We start from the raw sequence: 24,102 nt of genomic DNA on the forward strand, positions 1-24,102 counted from the left end.
ACCATAGCAGTCGCAACTCGAACCTCATGCAATCTTTAAGCTTATGAATGAACGCAGCATAACAGCCAAATCAGGATGCACTGCGGGGGACACCGACGCAGCGATGTCACGAAAACGAAGGCGATGTATGATGCTTTCTAAGGGCGGGTACTATAACAGTGGTACACAAAGAGATTGGATTAGATCAACTTTATTAAAGGTATTGCACGACGCAAAGAGATCTACTACATTTATTTAGTTAAATTGACGGAATGTGTGCTTCTTACTCCATTCATGTGCATTGGCCAGCATGGCAGACACCGAAGAATTAAATCAACGAAGCACATGTTAACAAAACAATCAGTTGAATGAAATCTGTTTTTTCCATTATGACGACGGCATGATATAGATATACGTATGTGCTGATATTATAGGTTAAAGTTCTATTTAAGAATATTTTTTTCTTTATCATGCAGAACTGAAGTACGCTTACTGGCAGTGCTTGGCCAGTCGTCTTAGAGGTGTAATATAATCTCATTTGCTGGTATTTCCGTTCGGCGCACATGTAATACTGGCATATGAACCCTCAAATACGAGTATATCCACTGAGTGTCTGCAGCAGCTATTTCACAAATAAATCATCAATTTACCACGCTTAGTCATTCGCAAAAAAAAAACTAAGATCACCCCTATAAACTGTGTTTGATTACCACTAGCCTCCACTCACTATATGGACGCTAGTTGCTGGCAGGCCTTACAAAAATCTCATGCATGCCCACGCAGGACGTAGGCATACCTACGTAGGCTCCGTTACTTGCCGCATGTCTAAATTTTGACTTAGTTCTCTTAGCACCGTCTTTGTCCCGTCTTCGTTTTCGAGCCCCCCAACGCAATACCTTCGCACGTGAAAAAATTCTCAAGTACCTTTGGCTTAGGATACTGCTGTTTCATACAAATCATCAGCGTCGAAGACCCATCACGTCTTCGTCAACTCTTTGCTCATTCTTCCAGAAATACTGCGTTCTGCATGTAGACGCAATACAACATACGCAAGCACACACACACGATAACTGGTTATCCTTAAGGCGCGTAAGCCATGTCTAGGACATCAGGGGTGCGATCTTGTACGCGTTCCAAACTCGAACGGAGGCGGTCCGTTCTTTCCGTCGCGAAATTGGCGGTCCGTTCCGTTGCGCTCGTCCGATAGCAGACAACACGGAATGATTGACAGCAGATATCACTTGACAATTGACGTCATGGCGTTCGACACCGTTCAAACTGACCAAGCGTGTGCGGCTCGGTGGAACGGACCGCCTCCGTTCTATTTTGGAACGCGTACAAGATCGCACCCCAGGCATGCCATTGTGGCGGCAAGTCTGCCACACCACTAATCTTGCGGAGTTCCCTCACATGCTATATTGGGTGGCTGTGAAGTTATGTTATCGCGAGAGTAATTTTGCGGACATTCTAGGCGAATTTCCGCCGTCGTCGTTCGTGTCGCAGTTGCTATCATGGTGATATTCCGTATAAATTTCAAGTGGGGTGACATCGCGGCCATGCGACCTATTAAAGTGGAAATTTCAGCGAGTTGGTATACATTCATTGGGCACAGCGCGAATAAGACGACGACGAAGTGAAAGGACACAGGACAGCGCTCGTCCTGTGTCCATTCACTCCTTCGTCGTCTTGTTCGCGCTGTTTCCGTTATGAATGCGCCGTATGCTGTGGGTGAGAGTGAAGGCGTGCGAGGGGGAGCCAGGAAGAATGGTGACTCGATCTCGTGCGCTCAATGCGGGAAACGCGTCGTCTTCCATCGCATGCAAGACAACATGGGAGTGTTACGCTCCGGCAGTGGCTGCACGGTGTTACGACTTTGCACCGCTGCACCACTATTACGACTTTGTGGTCCCGTAGCGCTCGTCACCCGTTTTGTGACAGAGCGTTGGTAGCGAAGACTCCGAGCCAGGCGTTGATGAGAATAACGAAAGGAATTTTATACATTATATACAGGTCATTGTATAGGACAAGATCGGATCGGCACTGGGGCCGAGAGCTCACACAAACGCGACTGTTCCCGCACGGCGACGTCCGGCGAAAACGCGTGACACATCTCACCCCAGTCGGGAGCGACACTGTCTCCCGGTGGGTCGGCGGATCCTGTTTTTCAGGCGGCGTGTCGCGTCTTTTATAATCCCCGAGGAACCATTGTCCCTCAAACGGCCCAATACAAAGTCACCACTCGGCGGTCGTCCGAGAGGTCCAACCAGCGACCGCGCTGGCCACCCGGTTCAAAGTTCGCGCGCGCGGTGACCATGCAAAAGGAGGTGCGGCGCCGGGCTGTCTGGCACTCGCTGACACGTCCAAACATGCTGCTTGCCGAGGCTTCTCCCGCAGGACACCGCTGCCTGACGGCTCAGCATCTTGACTTGTGAAGGGAGAATTAGGGCGCTCGCAGGATAGATTCCGCATCTTGCAGATTCGGAATCCGGGCTTGTGGTAATGGCACAACAACGGCGCGGATGAGCGCGGTCACGTGGGCTCTATCTTGAAAGCGATCTACGGTAGGTACAAAGTCTAGGCGAGCCGAGAACTGATGGCCTCGTGTGCACTGTGTTCTCTCCACTTAGTGGTGAATCGAGAGGCACCACGAAGGGCAATTCGCTCGCTGCTGTGGCCGTGTTTCCTCATTAGGGAGTATTGAACGCAAATGTCCGAGGCCATCGAGTGAGATGGGTTCATGTTTGCCTATACGCGCGTAACAACATGCTTGTTAATTTAGTTGGTATAAGAATTTTTACGAGTTTATACAGCCGATAAAGCTACTATTCCTTATTCGTATAGCTGTCTAATAATTCGCCATCGCAATCGATGTTTCGCGTCTCGAGCGAAGCTGAGACATTGTTTGAGCATCTCTTTTCCTTTACCCTTTCTTTATCTTTTCTCTTCCTCAGACCTGAGCATTAATCAGTTACTTGCTCATTGCAGGGCTAAACATTTAATTATGGGGTTTCACGTGCCAAAACCAATATCTGATTATGAGGCACGCCGCACTGGAGGACTCCGGAAATTTCGACCACCTGTGGCTCTTTAACGTGCAAGTACACGGGTGTCTTCGCATTTCTCCCCCATCGAAATGCGGAGCCGTGGCCCGGATTCGATACCGCGACATCGTGCTCAGAAGCCCAACACCATAGCGACGGAGCAATCACGGCGGCTTTATTGCAGGACTATGGAAAATGATAACGCATACAAGGCGGCCCGAACGTCAGAAGAAGACCACTGCAATTTCACTCCACTCTTCAGCACAGGCGCTGCAAGGTATTTTCGCCACTTGGCACGCACACTCTTGTTAGCAGAGATCCTCCTATAATAAGGCGCACAAGCCCATGCTTATACCGGGTGTTCAAAATTAAGCTTAATGGTTTTATTAAAATTAGGCACTGGGAGGCACGCGAATACTACCTGTGCAAATAAGTTATGTAGCCAGAGGGACACAAAGTAAGATGATAATTATGGCTGTCAGCAGCCCAATTAGCTAAAATTCAATAATTAACGTTTTTTTGACAAGAAAAAAACAAAAGGGAAAGGGGCAGTTGTCATCTTTGCCAATGCATCCACCCCGTTGTCAGATTAAACGCCGTACGCAACAGCCGCGTCACACCAGGGAGGAGCTTTGCGCAGATCCCAACTCTCTTGCATGCGTAATCATGCGAACGACAATCAAAATTTGGAGTCTCGGAGTACAGACACGCTAGAAGAATTCTTCCAACTGATACCGTGTAGGAACACGACTGCCTCTAACTTCTCAATACAAACATACCCACTTACTGCAGTCAACAAAAGTTAGTTAATTAGGCTGCTGACAGCGATAATTATCATCTCACTTTGTGCCCCCCTGGCCACATAACTTATTCGCACAGGTGGTATTCACGTGCCTCCCAGTGCCTCATTTCAAGAAAACCATAAAGCTTAATTTCGAACGAACACCCTGTATATCGTTAATAGTAATCGCTGCATGAAAGTGTTAGCGCAAGAGCACTGCGCACGGTCTTTACGGCTGTGAAAATCACATCGACCACTTACTGCGCCATCGCCTACGATTTTGTCTACAAGGATAATTATTGTAGAAATCAACATGACGGCTGTGCGATGGGCCACTTTCTTTGCAGGTGCTAGAGGAACACTTGCCCACCACTTACCGGCCCGCATGATAGTGGATACATTTTCGTGCTTCTTGGGAAGGACTGATTTGTGAAAATGTTTTTGACGGCGTGATACCATCCACGAACGTGTGCGCATTGATCACGTCTTTCCTTCCTCTTTCTCATCTCTCTTACCTCTCCTTCTTTTTCACGGCATAAGTTAGCCAACCGGACGCTTTCTGGTTAATACATTAACTTGTCCCTTTGTTTTACCCGCCTCCATTAGCACTGCTCGGCTCTGGTATAGTAATTAGGTGTTCTTTCTAGAAGTACGCAACACACTACCGAAAAGTTTAGAACACTCTGCAGTTCAGTATAACTATGCAAATGTATAGTAACTTTGCTGCGAAGCCGCGTAGGCAGTCTCTCCACGGGAAAAAGTACTGGCTCGAAGAACATCCAACTCATCACGTCAGAGTTTTTCAGAGCTGAGCCACGATACACAGGCGATTTCAGCGAGTGTGAGACACCAATGGAAGAAATTTCAGTTTATTGCCGATATTTCTGGAAGGCGGAGCTGGAAGTTGTTGGCTGTAGCTTCTTTTCTTTTCTGGAACGAAACCTGTCTTTTCGTCAAAGGAAACTAAAGGTTCTCTTGCCATAACATCCCCTGCCTCAGTTCTCTCATGTAATCTTAAAATAAACTATGGGGTTTTACGTGCCAAGACAACTTTTTGGTTATGAGGCACGCCGTAGTGGAGGACTCCGGAAATTTTGACCACCTGGGGTTCTTTAACGTGCACATAAATCTAAGCACACGGGTGTTTTCGCATTTCGCCCCCATCGAAATGCGGCCGCCGTGGCCGGGATTCGATCCCGCGACCTCGTGCTCAGCAGCCCAACACCATAGCCACTGAGCAACCACGGCGGGTCTCTCATGTAATCTGTACAACTTTCTACTTCCTATACATCACCGCTAAATTGAATCAATAGAAGTGAGACATACACGACAAATACAAATGTTAAGGCGTTTCTTTATTATTTGACATGGCTACTGACATTTTTTTTGCCAGTACCTCTAAACGCTACACTCTTGGAACATCCAAAGTATGTACATTAGTAATGTCAGCAGGATGTGAACGCTACTGCACTGTCACGTGGCCGACGCGCGTGCTTTCATTCTGGCGTCCTTCATTCAACAAAACGCCTGGAAAAAAAACAGAAAACAATACACAAGAATAGAAGCACGCACAAAACACACACTGAGCAAGTAAAGTAAAAAGGCAGTGCGAAATAAAGTAGTTCATAGTTCTACAGACAAAAAGAAAAGCACATCTGCCAATCACTGAACAGATTTGTTTGACCGCTACAATTAAATTGAAGACTTACAAGCAGGTAACCTGTAATGACGACTTGCACAATAAGAGATTTACAGTAGCAGGAACAGACATGTACAACTTTACGTAAAGGTGCGGAAGGAGAACAGTAACAAGTGACGTACGTCAACAGAACGGCACATCCGAAAGCAAGGTCCGTATACATACACGCCCTAAGGTTTAAAAATTAGTACGTTGTTTTGAAAGTGAACACAAACAAACGACACATGACCCATTCAGTATTTGGCAATGGACTGCTGCTGATGACTCAGCTATGTCTTACGATGATGACATTGGCCGATGATAATGATGGAACGCATGTAATGGCACATTGTTCCTGCCTTAAAGGACGCAGTGTTTTGATGAGAGTCAACAACGTCACGAAGCGAAGCCAGACGTTGCTTGAAAATAAAGTCCGCGGCTAAATATCATTCTATATTTGTTTGGTTGTGTTTCAAGTGACAAATTCAGATGAACTTCTTGTCTGTTTTTCTTTTCATTTGCATCGGACAGATTGGAGAAGCTGGCGGGGCATTGACAGGTCTTAGAAAAAATACATTTTTTTTACATTTCATTTAAAAAATGTAAGTCTACGCAAAACAACTGAAAAAGGAAGGTCCAATCTTTTCTATGCTTTTTTTGTGCACGACTTGGTTGCAAAATATAAGAATAAACAACACACTTGTGCAGATAACCTCAAATGTAGGCAAACATATTTTATGCTAGCTTTTGGCAATGGAAATACAAACGGTTTTTGGGTTGTTTTTCTTCACAAGTAGAGATACGCGGTAACATTCTTCAATTGAATGAACAATACTCGGCGTCCTGTTTAGTAGCACCTTCGTACATGACTTCGTAACAGGCGGTCGTTGGCCAAGATGAATGAAGCGAGGGCCGGCTAAATGTATTTGCTTTGTGCGTTGAGAAATTGGCGGGATTGTAAGTCGCGGCATCTAATGTGCCAAGAAAATTCTCAGCTAAAGGATGGACTTTAGAGCTCATATGAATAGTGCTCCTTGTTGAACGGTCAGCAAAAAACGGCAACGTCAGACGCCCCCACGACGGCTCGCTGGAGAACCTCAAAGTATTGTACCGCACTTTCTCAAGAAAGCTCAAATACCCATGGATGCCTCGAGACGACTTTGTGAGTACAGTCATATTGATTTACAAATGAACGTTAGGACAGAGAATTTTTACAGGAGAAATTAGGCATACGTGTGATACACAATACCCAATGCCTGGAATTTTCTCCTTCGCTTACGCCACGAGTCTCAACAGCGGCTCAAATGCAGCGTCCTTGATGCCTCCTCTAGCTTGGTGAATACTGCCAATAAGCTTTGCTTTTTATTGCGTTTTCTTTAGCACGTCCACTTCCAATCTATAAGCCATATGCCAAGGCCTTTCAAAGCAAGCACATCCTGATTTGCAGGACTATTCACCTTTGATCTTCGGTATTCGAACACTTGCGAATCGCGCACGTGCTCTCCTTTCAGCACCGTCGGACCGATTTGAATGTAGTTTGTTGCATTTAGATGAAGAATCCAAAATCTAGCAATTGTTTACAAGAGACTTTCATTTAAGCTCACCATAAATGTTTCTTGCAAAAGTGGCCAGAAATTGAAAATTTTCAGGAAAATAAAGCAAGAAACAAAAAGCAGTCTTTAAAATTCTAAATAAAACAGGTACCTCCGTTGCTGCGGAATGCATCAGTTGGGTTGTGAAAAGCGCAAAAAGTGTATATATGATACGTTGCTCTCAATTATACCAGTAATTTGTTTGCTAGACGCTAGCAATTCTATGGCACATTTTTACGATTTCGACATTTTAGTACAAGCCGTTTAGATAATTGTGATCGCTTCGACGTGAAGTTAGTGTTTAGTAAAAGGCGTGGGTTCATTTCTGAAAATTTATTTCGACAAGTTCATCCAAATATTTGAGAGCCTAACCAAAACCCATACTTCTAATCGTCAGTTCAAAGTGTAAATTTTGCTTATATAAGGACGCTCGTCTGTCACATGGCTTGCACCTTTCGGGGGTAAAACCAAGTCGTTAATAGGAAGAAACAAAGTTTGCTATTTTTTTTCTTTGTTTGTGGTGAGTGAAGAGGACACCAAGAGAAGCGCACTAAACAGTAAACAGACGTTACGAAAACTACATACATCACTCAAATTTTCATTTCTGATTTTTCAGTGCGCACCAGTTGGTCGAAATTGAAGCAAATGTTTTAACTACAGCTTCCTCATCCCAGGCGCAGCTTGAACCCGCTGACGTTCACCATTGAACAAACCAGCACACTTAAGTTTGCAAAACTTATTGCTGTGTAGATATTAAGTTTCTCTTAATGCAGCGTACTTCGGTGAAACCAGTTCAGCGACAACCCACGAAGGGAATTTCTGCGTTTGACATGTGGCTTAATAGAGAAGTCGTAATTTTTCTCGAGCCACCGAATCTGTCACTGCAAATAACTCATGGTACGTAGCACGAATTCCTACCAAGAGTGCTGCGCTTCCTGTCGTTCCGAGTGCCTAGTCGCCCCATCGCTCACTACCACAGCAATAAAACAACGCCGTATAGTGCCGCAACGCTTTAAATCTCGTACGTTAAAGCTTTCGAGCAAACGGCGGACTGTTCATAGCGACATTCAGCACTGTCATCACACAGATGTCCACCGACTTTGCTGACTTTAACAAACCCTTCGTAACAACTCTGAGCAGACTTCGGCTCACTTCATAGTGCGCATTTAGTGCCTAATAAGTTCTGGTGGAAACTACAAAGAATGCACAAGAAAGCGGCATACAAACTAAATAAACACGTTCTTGACAACATGTTTTACGTCGTACCATAAATTTCACGTCTGTTCAAAAATACCAAACCCAATGAAAAGCGATAACTGCTTTTCAACGCGATGAGTGATAGTCAATGTTTTCCAGCTCATGCCTCGTTTGTTTTAAAAAACTGTACAAGATCTCGCCAACAGTTTGTACAGAGACGGGGACGCATATTATTTTGTCTTTTAGACGAAAATACGCAGAAACAACCAAAAGTAATGTTGTTTTGTGTGTCACGTGACAGGATAGCGTGGTGAAGCCGAGCTGAACTTTAGAGGTATGGAACAAGAGTGATTGAGACCATGAAGTGCATCTGAACAGAATCAAAGGGACGAATTCACAAAGCGTTCACTTCATAAGAACTGTCTGTCAATGGCCAGTTTCCATTATAGAACACGACCAGCTTTGTGAATACATTGTAAGAGGTCAAATAACAAGTTCTCATCTTCTTTAACGGTATATTACGATTGCTATCATGATTGGTCCTGTGCACGTCCTATGAAACGCTTGTGAACTGCTGGAATGGTACCGTCCTGGCAACACGGTGGACTTAATTTGGTCATCAGTGAATATTTCCCAAGAGATAGTCAAGTAAGATAGTTCCCCAAGAGATTCATTTCTCGAATTAGACGCGCCCAAACCACGATGTGATTATGATGCACTCCGTAGCGGGGGCCTTCGGATTAATTTCGTCGACCTGGGGGTCTTCAATGTGTATCCAATGCATGGTACATGGACCTTTTTATATTTCGCATCCATGGAAACCAAGAACTTATATAGTCAAATAACTTGACGAAGGAAGTGCACGCCTTCGATCTGTTCATGGGTACCATGTTCATCAAATTTACCTCATTTACTTTATGCGTTCCAAATTAAATTTCTTTAAGCCAACGCGTGCTTAACTGGTATCATAGCAGCAACATGAAAGGTGCCTCGAACTTGAACAATATAGCAGATGACAGCCAATCAATCAGCGCATTGAGAACCATGCTCCCTGAAAAATGTCTACCAGCCCAAATGAATCGATTCGATTCCCTGATATTCTTATTACGAAACATCATTCCAGCGCAAACAAAACAAGGACGAGCAGAGAGGGACAATAGGAAGATCATAACTTCAAGTTGAAGTTCGGTGTTCTTCTTGTCCCTTGCTGCTCGTCGTTGCTTTTTTTTATTGTGCTGGAACGATGTTTCCTAATGCAATTCACAACCAACTAGCCCAGCTGTCCACGCCTAGCAGTGTCCCTGATATTCAAAGCATACCCGACAAGGTCTGAGTGTAGAGCATCATAGGTTAAATGGCCATGAAAATACGCAGTCTTGTCGGCAGTTACACGAGTTAACATTGGTAACTGGAAAAAAAGTTGCGTTTTCTTTGAAGACAACTGAACGCGCACATGCGGTAGTGAAGGAAAGTGGCAGGCTAATAGAACATTTCTCTTTTCGGCGTATATTTTATGTTCTGCAGCAATCAACTGGAAATTAAATGTCGGTTGAGCCGAGCAGTTGCCGCTGGAAAATGGCATCGCTTAAAAAATATTTTAACGTGACTCCGGAATCGCAATATTCTGCAACTTCAACTTTCAGTTTTTACCGTAGTGTTTCACCTATGTGACAATACAAAGTTTTGAGAAAGCAAGTCCCACATGTCTCTTTTTCGTGGCGTCGAGAATGAAATTTGTAACAAGGAGTGGAATTACGGCAATTCAACGATCTGATTCGGATAAAGACGTCCAAAAACGACAACAGATATATAATTACTTATTTTCACGCTCGTGAAATGGGGGACCGGCTAAACATGTTTGGTTTTCAGTCTGTCGACGTTTTGTTGATACTGATAACAGAATTACTGTTACTCACCGCAGTATAGAATTAGTGATTTTTTTTTCGAAAGGAGCTAGGTGACTGTCCTTCATGATGAAAGCTGCGACGTGAATGATAAGCAAGAACAGCACAAGAACACTTATTGTAGAAATCTCACACTTCATATAAGTACAATATAGCTGCCTCCGCTGTGACGCAGTGATATATTTTCACCACGTTAAAGGACATGTATAAACAAGACAGATATACGAACGACCAGCGCACTAAAATCGTAACGCGCTGAATGAAAGCAAAATAGTACAATTCGGGAACAAAGCTCTTCATAATCACTTCCACGCACACTCACATGAACCGCGTTCTCCTATTTCTTAATCAAAAGCTTGAGTTTGTTGACCATGACAGTGCAAAAAATTCAAGCGAGGAAAAAAACTATTCGCTCATTTGACTATGCGTAAAAGAACCTTTGACACGTTCATTATAAGTAGAAAATTATTTAACGGAATTTTATAATCCATCGCGAGTATCTCGCTGACGGTTCCAACACTAAACTGATAAATTGAGCATGTGACATTCCTGATATTTCGTCATGCGCCGCGAATTATGTAAGACGTTGGGTGCCGAATTAATGCGGCACAATGATTTTTTTCTCCTGGCTTCTCGGAGAGCTGTAGTACAACCTAATTGGATGGGTTTGCTATTTCTCTGCTCGGTGATTGAAAACCTTTACTGCGCAGCTTTTTCAGCATTAGCGCCAGAGGGGCATCGTTCATCAAATCCTTTCATTGTCATTTTTTATTGTTGTTGTTTCCACGGCTTCTTTTTGATACGCAGACCTGACAACAGGTCCAATTAAAAGAAATTTTCGTAACCTGGTGCTAGTTACAAGAGTAGTTGATGCTAGCCGCACTGACATGCCTTTCTGTCACGTATTTCAAAACAGTGACCTGTGAGAAATGCTGGGATCCTACATGCACACCTACATGACTGGGAGCAGGATTTACCATCAGAGTACATGATTCATATTACTAGCGCGATATAAAGCGGACGAAAAGATGCAGACAACACGAACGAACAACACCACCAGCGTTCGCAGTGTCTAGATCATGGTGTCACGTTTATATTGCGCTAGTACCATTAATTGAGAACGTAGCAATCAACTAGCCCGTGTAACAGCATCACTTTCAGAGTTCACGCTTTCATCCTCTCTACTCTCAGAAACGGTCAGCACGTGCAAGCTCCCTCAGGAACAGGATTTCTCTGGATGCGCCGGGAGCCACCGAAAACAAAGATCGGTGGCTCGAAGCGCAGCTTCGGCAGAAAAGAGGGACATCGAATCGGGCGTGCGTGATCAGAAGGAAAGCCTAAGCGTCGCCCGAGTGTAAGCAGCCCCAAGAACCAGGCCAAGCAGAGGAAGCGTGCAGGAGAAGCAGCGACCAGCGGCCAGCAGCGCCGGCGGCCCGGCGGCAGAGCGGTCCAGGAAGGACGTGTCTCCGTCCACGGCCTGCTTCAGCGGCAGCTGGTTGGCGGTCCTAGCGTCGAACTCGCCCGATATGGACCCTGCAAACGCCAAGCAAAGCGAGCAGCTTACGCCTTGCTCGAGGGAGGGGTGGCAATCCCTACATCCCGTTTCAAAGCCTAGCGGAGATTATTTTGGGGCCATAACGTTCGGCCGTCATTCATATCCCCCTTCATCACTGGCTCGTACAATAGTTGAACGACGCCGCGCCACCGTAAATAGAACGTTATAAAATGCAGGCTCTGGGGCTGCCATAACGCAATATTTCTTCCCCTTTTCTTCAAGCGAAGCTTCTGCTGCCTCACTCGTGTCGGCGTCGGTGTTGGCGTTGCCGTACGAAAAAACCAAGCCGCGCAAAAATAAAAAGTGCTTGTCGGGCTGCGGATTCGGTTCACCCACCTCCAGGTGGCGAGACCACCACGCTAGCCAATTTAGCCACTGTCGGTTCATCATACCCGACCTTTAAAGCAGGGTTTTATATGCATAAAAAAAGTAGGCGCAGCGCAAGGCGTGATTTAATCACAGGTGTACCCTCCCTCCAGAGGAGGGAAAGGGTAGATCGCTTGTTCGCTCGTCTCCGCCCGCCGTTTCCCGCCAGTTCAGGCCCGGCAGTCACATGGGGAGACCGCATTTGATTCGTTCTGCCGAAGAGCAAGCTGCGTTGAAGGAACGGCAGCGGGAGCGGCCCGCACGTCGTGCGTTCGGCCAAAGAACAGGCGACGTTTGATGAACGCCACCGTGAACTTGCTTGAGAAACTGCTCGTCCTCGCCGTCAGGAAGCGCGAAGCCGAGACGTTACGACAACGAAGATCCGCGTATCCCGAGCTTCGCTTTTCACAGTAGTGGAAGGCCGGAATATTTAATGAAATTGACAAAAAAATCGACAAGATAAAAACTAAAGGAGCAATGTTGAAAGCGTGAAGGCAATAATGTGCCGTGGCGGCCACTGAATAAGTTTAGTTATTTTTACTCGTTCCGTTTGATTTATTGCTTATGCGGCACTGCTTAGGTTAGTGCGTGCTTTTATATTGTATTTCTTTTTATGCAACATAGCACTATACTTTAGCATTTGCATCAAGAAAATGGAGTATAGGGTACGTGAGAGTGTTTTTATTTTCTATGTCCTTCTTCATGTTTAGGTGTGACATTATATATTCCCTAACAAACATAATAGTAGTGTCAATCTGACTTCCAAGATGAACCTTAAAGGGCGATCTGGACTGCACCGCGCGTGTCGGGGCCACAAATGAACATGTATGTATGTATGTATGTATGTATGTATGTATGTATGTATGTATGTATGTATGTATGTATGTATGTATGTATGTATGTATGTATGTATGTATGTATGTATGTATGTATGTATGTATGTATGTATGTATGTATGTATGTATGTATGTATGTATGCATGTATGTATGTATGTATGTATGTATGTATGTATGTATGTATGTATGTATGTATGTATGTATGTATTCATTTAGTCATTCATTCATTCAGCCATTCGTTCAGTCACTCATCTCGCCATTCATTCAGTCATTCATTCTATCCTGCCACCAATGCAGTGTGATATTAACATAAGCGAAGCGATGTAGTAGAGAAGTCGGTAAGGAAAGCACGTAAGAATGATAAACACAGCAGGAAGCAGACAGCCAAAGCACTACTGCGTGTAAATTATAGCTTTAGTCCTAAAAACAAACACTGCATGATAGCTGCCACTGAAATCGGCGCCCTCTATCGGTGAGCACAGCGCAGTGATATGCGCACGAATTATTGACCGTCGGAACGTACATTATTCCTGCTTAGTAAAAATGCACATATAAGAAATAATGTCGAACTATTTGTGACGATACTCTTCGTTGATGTTCGCGAAATTGTTTCCTCACTAAATTCCGAATATGCGTGACCCTACAACTTATCTGCATGCAACTTGAACGCATAGCGGAGGTAAATAAAACGCATAACCATGAATTGTCAGCAGCGTGTGCACTCTGTGAAAACTAAAAAGAAATGCTTCGCCATCAGATAAGTATTGCTATGGCGTCTGAATTCGGCTGCTTAGCGCAGTTTCAGGTATTTCAGGTTTCAGGTAACTAAACCCTTAGCGAGTACTTTCTTTTTAATCTTTCCGCATTTCTTAAAAATATTCAGTGATGTGCCCCTCTCCAGTAAGGAACAGGTTCATGGCGTGCTGTCTTATTTCTCGCTCGCTTTCCTTCTCCTCTGACGGCGTGCTTTCTATTCATTGCAGGCGAAGATGAGTCAACTGAATCAGTGAATGGTCATTAATCTACAACAATGTTGCTAACGCGCTTTGAACCATTAGTGGTGGAATTCAGTGAATCGGAATAAAAACGGGTTTTCGCTTGCTACTGCACCTTTATCTAATCATTTTATATAAAGGTTATCTCTAACAACGTGGTGGCGAAGGGCAAGACAGAATATTAGATAGCACGTTCACCTAGAATACCTAAACCTGTCACGCAACTCGGCTGGCACTTACAACAGAGTATGCTCGCAGACGTGAACTACGCGACACGGCAGCAACCAACCATGAAAGCGTGAGCCCGTTTCAAAATACTGTACTGTAGGCTTACCTTTCTTGAGCGTGAACAGGTCGTCTCGGTACTGAACCTTCAGAAACGTGGTGAGTTCTACTTCAAACACTTTGTTGGGGTCGTTCGGAATCTCCGGAGGGATGGAGCGTCTCCTTCGACCGTAGCCGTACTGGTCGTTGCCGCACGGAACCTGGTGAAGAAAATAGTTCAAAATAGCCTCATTTCACCGAGGGTTATTGATTATGCCAGCAACAGTCAATAAGCTTATGCAGCTAAGCAAAGCTCGAAGATTCATTTACAAAAGTGAGAACTAATGTTGTCCGTGCACCGTGAACGGAAGAGACCGAGTGAACTACGTGTAAATGGGCTCACCATAAATGTGCAAGCTGGGGTAATATTCAGGAAACCGAACGTCTCTTCCAGCTAGTGGCATGAAGCTACAGCCGAAAGAGAAGTTGCATAGTCGAAGAAAAATTGACTCTAGGAAGGAGATTAAAACCGCAACCACTGCCTTTCGACAACGCATGCCCTTTTTGAGCAGGCTTCGTTTGCAGCTCTGTCTTATTTTCCTGCGGCTGATATTCTGTTTCTCAAAGAGGGTGAGACTTGAGAAAAACAGAGGTACATAGGGCTGTCTCTTACGCCTTTGCATTCCTTGATGCACACGTTGACGGTGCCAACAAAGAGCACGTAGTTCGACTCGGGGAACTTGAAGGCCCGGAACTTGGCTGAAAGCGTGTCACCACTGTCGAGAGTCTCAAAATTGCCAAAAATGTATGGGTCGATGGAGCACCTGAAACACAACCAAACGGTAGCATCATTATTATCAACATCCTTTCTCAAGTTAACGGCAGAATGAAGAGTTCTACCTTTGATTTCGAATTACCCCTCTACTGCGTTAGCCGACTCCATTAAGCACTCCGTCAATCAATTGCAACATCTTTGCACTCCAAATGACCGTCTTAATGATCGCACTAGATTTGCCGCAGTGTTCACACCTTGAGGTACAACGTGTACTTAGACTATGGCCTAGTGCCGCTTTTGCGTCCCATTCTATAAAGCCACATTTGATTTTTGTTTGAGACACTGGACTCAAAGAAATACTTTAATTATGCATCTTGTGTTATGTGTTTGTTAAGTGTCGCATTTAATTTATCACCGCATTCCCCTGGAGTAGCATGATAGGCATGCGCACTGGCAAACCTCTACAGTGGTTATTAAAGACTAGTATTCTCTCTTTATCTCTCTGTCTCCAGTCTATCTTTTAGACTGTAAATAGCCTGATCACCATATTGCACCACTTAATCCTCTGCCGTCCTCGACTGCCTTTTCATTCCTTTGAAAATGTTCTGTTATTCCAAGAACCAACCGGCTAAATGGTCTACGGATTGCATGACCTGCCCAAATCACCCACCTAATCTAAAGTAAAACGTGAAACAAACCAAATTTCGCCTTTCACACAGAATCTTCGTTTTGACTGAACCTACAAAAGATAAGTAAATAGCGGTGCAAGGGGCCTAATTAAGCGAGAACATTGCTGTCTGGCATTCTTGCCTACTTGTTTTTTTTTTCTTTTGTTTTTTTTTATGAGACCAGCATCATTGTTTCTGCCTCTCAGACAATGATTTGATTCCTTTTGACTTGACGAGATATCGTCGAATGCTTAACTTTTAAACCAGAGAACCAAAGTTAAGCTTCATAGAAATAATGGAAATCTTTTGATTAGCACATGTCTTCTGCGCAATCCGATTATGCATTGTCAATCTGCAGCTTCTAATTACGCTCCTAAATATGCACAAGAAATTCGCATTGGGGCAACAGCGCCTGTCATCCTTCTTATTATGCTGTCAGTGCCACATTTTATTTACGTAAGCATGTCGTTTACAATGCTAATGAGTGCGTACTTCGCGATATTGGCGCTAATTTTTTCCTGTCACTTGATGTTGTTAGAAATAGCCAAAGATGAAAGCTACAGGACAGACCTTTAAGCCTCAAATTTATCGACGCTGGAGTATGCAACGCCTCCTAAAAAGCAAAGCCTCGGTAGTTTAACTATGACGTCATCAAGGACGGCTGACCCTTTATACAGAAGCCATGTTTTCTACAATCTGATCTACAATCTACAATCTGATTCTACAATCTATGTGTTGCCTGTATCCTCATCTGCAGTGAATAAGCTCTTGATCTTTAAGCATGACACCCATGACACAAAGTAAAACCTAGTTCATTTCTCTTCAAGGGCATATCCTAACGTGTAAGAAACCAGTGTTTAATTGGAACTACACGGCTTGTCACAGTTCAAAGCATCACACTGAAGTGACATTTTATATCAAAGCCTATCTATGTTTCGTAGTCGCGTTTTATGGAGTCCTATTACTCAGGCCAGGCCTTTCCATAATTTCAGCTTTAATCGGTGATTCAATGCTGATTAAGTGTTCCCTGTGTGCTGAGTCCATCCTGTGCAAGGCCAGAGATGCTACAACATGGAGGCTGTTAGAAAGAAAAAAATAAGCCAATTTATGCCCATTCAAACAAAAACGCCTACCGGACGCCAATGTGGAAAGTGTACGTTAGACACGGAATATTGTGCAGCAGTGAACGTCACCAATGCAACCAAACTGCTCCAGATCTTGGAGGCTGTACTCACCCATTCATAACGATCACTTCTTCCTGCTTGTTGGCGCTGTCTGTGACTTTCAGGTAACTGGTCAGGATGCCATAGGTGCCTGCAGAAATAGCAAAGGAATAATAGTCGTCTAGAAAAAGTCGGTGTTGCAGAAGCAACTAGTTGTTTTTTGTATTATTATTTATTGATATGTAATTGAAACAGAGGTTGGGTGGCTTTAATGGTACCATATACTCCTCTTCGTAGGGCAAACAAAATTAAATGAACGAAAACCTTCAGACAGACAAGTATCACAATCATTTGCGAAGTACCGCGCAAGAGTAAAGAAGTCACATATACGGTTACGTAAACACAAAAGAGTTCGAAAACAAGCACATAATTGGACAGTTTTGAAAGTGAGGCGGCTGACGAGTCTAGACATATCTACATAAGAAGACGCAAGCAATACATAAAATAAGAAACGTGTTATTTTCTGCTCTGTATGGCTACTCCGACGCTTCTTCTACTGCAACTCATTCCGTGAAATTTGCAAGTGTATGAAAGGCGAGAACGTTTGGCTCAGACGACCGTGACTCAGTAAAATTTTATTAGTACGCATATGCCTTAACGCTGCAGTAGCTTTTAAAAAGCGGCCGTATTTGCACTACTTTGATGCGGAAAAAAAATGGCTGACCGTCTCAATCACTGAAGTTTGGTTTCGGTGCGGGTGCCCGTAGAGACACTCCTTGTGTGCTTATGACCATTCGTCTAAAACAGCTGAGCTTACTTCTTCTGCATGAAAAGTACAGCAACCACGTGCACATCTATACCGACGGATCGACTCCGTCGTGCAGTTCTGGTGGTGCCGTGGTTATACCAACGCGAGGAATGACACTGCGGTTCAAGACATCGCATGTCACGACCTCAACGGCGGCAGAACTAACGGCCCTGCGTCGAGCACTGGAATTCATTGATTCGGAAAGACCCAGAAAATGGGCTGTGTTCTGTGATTCAAAACCGGCATTACAGTGCACGCAGTCACTTCTCCGACACGGATGTCATGACCAATTGACCTACGAAGTCGTGAAACTTCACCATGACGTCCAACAAAAAGGCCACGAAGTCGTGTTTCAGTGGGTACCTGGCCACTGTGGAATCAGTGGCAATGATTCCGCAGATAACGCTGCTCGCACAGCTCATCAAGAAGAGCACAGCGTTCCGATTCCGCTCTCAAGGACTGACGCTGCAAGGCAGCTTCGACACCTGGCACGTAGCCTCACAGTGACCGAGTGGAACTCGCAAAACTTACGACTGACACGACTACGTCGACTAAACCCCTCCCTGCAGCTCCGACCTCCACCCGGACTTCCTCGACGTGAAGCTACGCTTCTCTGTCGCCTTTGGTTAGGAGTGGCCTTCACAAAGGCATACTCTACATTAATTGGAGTGACTGACAGTGCAGCATGCGAGGTCTGTGGCACCGAAGAAAACATCGACCACCTGCTGTGCCACTGTCCAAGATATACCGTAGAGAGACAAGAACTTGCCAAAGCTTTCCAAAAACTGGACAATCGGCCGCTTTCTGTGCAGGTGCTGCTGGCACACCGCCCCCATCGCCCGTCGGCCCATAAAGCGGTGAAGGCACTTTTGTGTTTCTTAAGGACGACGGGTTTGTGCGACCACCTGTGACTATTAAGGCAATTTTTGTAAAACCACACGCGTCAGCGAACTTGCCGCAATTTCCTTCTATCCTTCCCTCCTCTCTCTCCCTGTGATCTTTGCTTTCGCCTTTCCCATTCCCCCGGTGTAGGGTAGCCAACCGGACGTTATTCTGGTTAACCTCCCTGCCTTCTTCTTTTCTCTTTCCTCCTCCCATGACCATTCTTATATATACAAAAAAAATACTTCTTGATATTTTTAAGCGCAGCTCTTAGGCGCCCGTTCCTGCGGTGAGCGTCGGCGTCGTACCTCGTAATCGATCAAATGACGCACGGCTAAAAATGATAGCGAACGCGGAGCGCAGCTGGCGACGAAAGGCGGCGAGAGTGATGATAGCGCGAGGAGGAAAGCGCAAGAGGAGGGCATGGCGAAAGGTTGAGAAGAAAAGCGTAGTCCGGCGCAGGATGCACTATGGCGACGATGGTTACGAGATGGCGCCAGAATAGCGCGCATCGCTAGGGAGCCGCGATGCGCTCGCTCACCTCCGCTCCGTTCGTGGAGGCGCGCACATCGAGGCAGTCTGCGTGTCGTCTCTTCACCAAAGCGCTGCATGAGCGGAGGTCTGTGTGCGGTGGCTACTGTGAATCACGCTCACGCGCTGCCTCTGGTGATCTCTCGAGTAGCGAGGCAGTTGCGCAACACTTCGCTCCGTATGGAACGCGCCGCACGAGGCAGATTGTCCGCTCCAGCCACTATATCGCGAATTAAAACACGTAATGAGCTGCGCTCAAATTTCGCATTAGGGAGTATCGTAATCGAGAGCGAATAATTCTTTTTCGTACTGTTGATTTTCTTAATCTTTCTGAGTAAAGATTATAATATATTAGGATAGCTGGCTCTAACAAACCCTATCTTGTGATTTTTGTACATCGAAGAAAAAAAAAGGCAAATAGCAAACGATCATGTTAAGTTGAGTGTGACAAGCAAATTTTAGCAACCCCCCCCCCCCAACTTGCCTTTTGACATGTGAACTGTGAAATCAGTGTTTACTGCTAGCATTTGGAGTACAAACGTTGACTGTTGTTGGTGTTGTTGTTGTTGTTGTTGTTGTTGTTGTTGTTGTTGTTGTTGTTGTTGTTGTTGTTGTTGTTGTTGTTGTTGTTGTTGTTGTTGTTGTTGTTGTTGTTGTTGTTGTTGTTGTTGTTGTTTGCAGCGACGGCGGCAGAGGCGGTGGCTACTAGGAGCACAAAGTCTTCCCTCTTTCTCTAGATAGCGGTGGAAACACTGTCTTTCTGCCACCCCCCCCCCCCATACAGGGAGCCTAAAAAAACCAATGAAGCTACAAAATTAAAGAGTTAGTTTTCAAGTACACTGGGTCACGAAGCGGCCTGTGCGCACACTTTGGTTGCAAGCGACGGCTATAGAAACGAGACGGAACGCCCATCAGCAATCAAGCACTAATTAGCCCATTTCCCGGCGAGAAGCTTCACGGTAAGCTTTGCATACCCGCATGGCGGTGGGACGCTTATTAGCGTGTGCTTGACCCCGCGAGAGCTAACTTGAATGGGATGCTAACGAGGCTCGTTTATGATGGGAGCAGAGATGACACTAACGGACGACCGCGGCACCATCGTACTCGATATCCCTCAAAAGGAAAGCAGACCGACAACGAAATAAACGCTGCGGTTCAACACTGTGAAATCCCGAAAGAAAGCAACGTACTACAACGATTCCATCGCCTACCAAGCCCAGTTCGAAAAGTTTTGTAGAGACCGGTTGTTGCGAATAAGCGGCGAACACACCAGCGAACAATAATGCGAGTGAAAAAATTTCGCTCTCCAAACCTTGTATATGAGCTATGCAGCTCACAAACGGATTATCATGCAACACTACCTAACAATCTTAGTCAGATACCTCTGAATAGCTACACTGTGTTCACTGAACAGCTGGAAATTAGGAAGATTTATTTATCTATTTATTTATTTATTTGTTTATTTATTTATTTATTTATTTATTTATTTATTTATTTATTTATTTATTTATTTATTTATTTATTTTTTATTTATTTATTTATTTATTTATTTATTTATTTATTTATTTATTTATTTATTTATTTATTTATTTATTTATTTATTTATTTATTTATAGTGGCAAAGTTTGAAATATACGTGGTTTCTCCAATGCCGCCGGGCCCTCAACGACCACAAAACAAAGTGCTCAGCAAATGAAATGATGCCATAACAAGCATCATTTTACGCACAAGTACGTCAAGTCTTTAACTAGCACACACAGTGCAGTGTTTACTAATACACACGACTAAACGGCGAAAAATAAACCGACTGCAAACTCCGCAAACTTCTTGCGATAGGACACATAAATTACTAGCATTGTCGATGCAAACAGACAGCTAGTGTTGACAGTAGGCCACGAGAACATGCTTAGGCAGGCAGCACTCGTACCTCTGCTCTTGGGGTCGAGGAATATAAGCATCTCCAGCGGCGTCCCGGGCTGAACGTTGAGGGTGGTGTCGAGCACGCGGCCGTTCTGTCGTATCGCCACGTCGAGGTAGGGCACGGGCGCCCGGGCCTCGATGTACTCGGTGATGTTCAGGTGCCTGCGAGATTGTGTCATACTTAAGCGCAAGGGCGAGGCAACGAAAGAGGCAAAACAAAGCGCTTTTCGCGGTGACTGTGGTGGCAACGTGAACCACCGCACCCATACAATAAGTAAACTCACTTACTAAGTAAGTAAGTAAGTTCACTGAACAAGTGTTCGAGCGTCTAAATGAGCCGTCACCACTCACTCGGGCTCCACGAGGTCGAAGGGAAGCGACTCCCGACGAGCGCGTCCGCGAGACGTGATGCTTTGGTTGAAGCCCCCTGGCAGGACACACTTGGCCAGAATGACTTGCGTCTCCTCGCCGGGCGTCTCAACCATGATACGGTGGTAGTAGATCCATTGGCCCTGCATTCGTAAGAGAGATAGAGACAAAAGGGATGGAAAGACGGGGAGGTTAGCCTGTGTAGATACCAGCTGGCTACCCAGTGCTGGGGAAAGGGGTAAAGGGAATAAAAGGAGAAGGAAGAGGGAAGGAAGAGAGAAAAAAAACAAGAAAAATGCACACAGTAACGCGATGTTACACGCAAGATTTTTTTCGTGTTTACATTTGTGTGAACAGGAAGTGCGTACACCACTTCTGATAACTTTAACAATACGTAGAGCAGACCGACCGACCGACCGACCGACCGACCGACCGGCCGACCGACCATTTGTACCGATATGTTTTTTTTGTTTTGCTCCGATATGTTTTTATCCTTAGGCAACTAGCTCGAACCTGAAATAGCAAGGCACTGCTCTTTGTGTTACCGCACAGATTTTCCCTTATTTCTTTCTTCCCATTCTTGTATACCTCTATGGTGCTCTTTTGTTTCCATTCTTTGCATCCACTTCTTTGTCTCTGCTGCTTCTCTCACTTTCTTTTTTGTTGACCCCTGGTTGTCTATTTACGCTTTCAATTACCCTGTACTTAGTTTCCAACTTACTTGACCTCTGCCTCCATTCTGTGCCCACGCTTTTCAGGTACATATACTTGTGCACTTTAGCTGCCCATTTATTTTGATCCATGTTCCTGAGTCTTTCTTCAAAACTAATTTTGCTCTGCGCTTCTCTGACTTCAAAAAAGGCTGAATACCATGTTATCCAGCATCGCCTCATTTGCGATTTTACCATGGGTTCCCAAAACCAACCGACCTACCGAGCTTTGGTTAACATCCAACCCCGACAAGATATCTGATTTTGAGCATAAAATGGCATTTGCGGACGTTAGCACTGGCACCATTATCCTTTCCAGATTATGCGCACCACCTGATATTTGTCAGGGCCTGTGAGTCATGTTTCATTTATGCTTTATTCCGCTACCCCTTTATTTTCGGATTACCCTGGTGGGTGCGTGAGTAAGCCTTTCCTTCGTTTATGTATACGCCAAGGTATCTATATTACCTGACTATGCGTATGACTTGTTGTTCAATTGAAACCCCGTAATTACTCGTATCTCCATTAAAGATCATAATTCCTGATTTCTCTGTGCTAAACTCAAGGCCTGGATTTTGCGCTAAGTTGTGACATATATTTGCAAGTCTCTCTAAATCTCTTGCATTGTCCGCTAGTAGCACTATGTCATCCGTATAGATCAGTCTGGGGACCTTCTGTTGCACTATTTGCCAATTATGACTGTTTTCCTCATTTATCCACTGTTTTCCAGTCGTCTCTCTATGCCCATAACATAAAACGTAACAATAATGGAGACAGAGGACACCCCTTCTTCAGTCCTTAGTGAACCTCCACCACTTCATTATATTTTCGGCCTTCCATACAAAATCGTTTATCTAGATATATCCCCCTTAAAAGCCCGACAAAATCGTCATCTATGCCTTCGTGCTTGAGAATCCCATCACGATTCCCTATCTACATTGTCGTAGGCTCCCTTAATGTCTACATATGCTATCCATAAGATATATTTTGAGCTACTAAAACCTCTATGCACTAAATATAGTACAAACATATCCTCTAAGATCTTGCCTTGTCTGAACCTATTCTGTCATTCGCACATTACATCATTTTTCTTCAACCACTTCGGCACTTCTAATTTTATGGCTTGCATTGTCATTCTTTATATCCCTCGCTTGCACGAGTTCGTTTTATCATTATCACCATTGCCTTTCTGGATGAGGTTCGTTTTGCTTTCACGCCGTCGAAGCGGATTTTTTTGTTGATGTTGTTTTTTGTCGTTTTGATCACTTACTCTATGGCGCCAGTCAGCAGTGCCTTGGTCTTTGGACCGATATTTTTTATTGGTAGTGTCGGGGTTTCATAAGGTCCTGCGGCCGTGTTAGTAGGGACGTTTTCTGCTTTTTCTTCCAGTAAAAGCTTTGTATACCAAAGTTTGATCTCTCAAGCTCCTCTGTTGCTGGATTTGTATGAGTCTGAACTATGCTTTCTTTCGGGAGGAAGCTATCCCTAATAACGTCACTTATGTACCGCAGCGCATCGTCTCCTTCGAAGCTGTGGCCGTCTTCATCCCGTAAGCCATTTGAGAAATTTTAGTTGGAGCTCCAAGAGCTCTTACATGGTTCCAGAAACTTTTTGGTCTCTTTTGCGAATGTTATGCACGCAACGGTACGTTTGTTCATTTATTTTCTCTCGCCCCATTTTCATTCGCCACCCTTGAACAATTTTTTTCTTCAAAAACGTCCTCTGGCAACGAAAATATATTGCCTACAACGTGCACGGCGTCCTTTCAGGATGCTCTGCTAATTCGACCATGTGCACAACGAGAGCAATGCAGCCAGAATAAATCTTACGGTGGCATCTGATGTCTTACTGTTTGTGTTTCTTCTCCCTCTCTTTCTGACATTATCCTTAAATCTCGGCTATGCTTGCTTCCTCCTGGATATTCTGAAATCGGCTTTTCGCACGTCACCTGTATCTTCATCATCCTGCACAAGGTCGGATATGCTGGCGAAACACCGGACAAGGACACGGACCGACCGACAGTCGTGAGACAAAGTGAAGCCTGTAGATGCCCTAATATAATTTGGCACGACCGAGACGCTGCTTCT

General features: G+C 44.7%; 1 protein-coding gene across 3 annotated transcripts in view; it reads right to left on the bottom strand.

Annotated features, from left to right (window-relative positions):
* Nucleotides 1–5,135: 5,135 nt before the first annotated feature.
* Nucleotides 5,136–24,102, bottom strand: part of qsm (Zona pelucida superfamily protein qsm) — a 255,533-nt gene continuing 236,566 nt past the window's right edge. For 2 of the 3 annotated variants that reach the window (XM_065434196.2, XM_065434197.2), the window contains 6 exons: nt 21,288–21,448; nt 20,944–21,098; nt 16,868–16,946; nt 14,863–15,013; nt 14,260–14,410; nt 6,005–11,705 (listed from right to left, as the gene is read on the bottom strand). In XM_065434196.2, the coding sequence (XP_065290268.1) occupies nt 11,497–11,705; nt 14,260–14,410; nt 14,863–15,013; nt 16,868–16,946; nt 20,944–21,098; nt 21,288–21,448 (906 nt within the window). In that variant the 3' untranslated portion in view covers nt 6,005–11,496. Of the gene's footprint in view, nt 5,329–6,004; nt 11,706–14,259; nt 14,411–14,862; nt 15,014–16,867; nt 16,947–20,943; nt 21,099–21,287; nt 21,449–24,102 lie in introns of those variants that run through there. The other variant, XM_065434198.2, reaches the window with a different exon arrangement.

This window comes from Dermacentor albipictus, chromosome 4 (genome assembly GCF_038994185.2).
Source record: "Dermacentor albipictus isolate Rhodes 1998 colony chromosome 4, USDA_Dalb.pri_finalv2, whole genome shotgun sequence".
Taxonomy (NCBI): Eukaryota; Metazoa; Arthropoda; class Arachnida; order Ixodida; family Ixodidae; genus Dermacentor; species Dermacentor albipictus.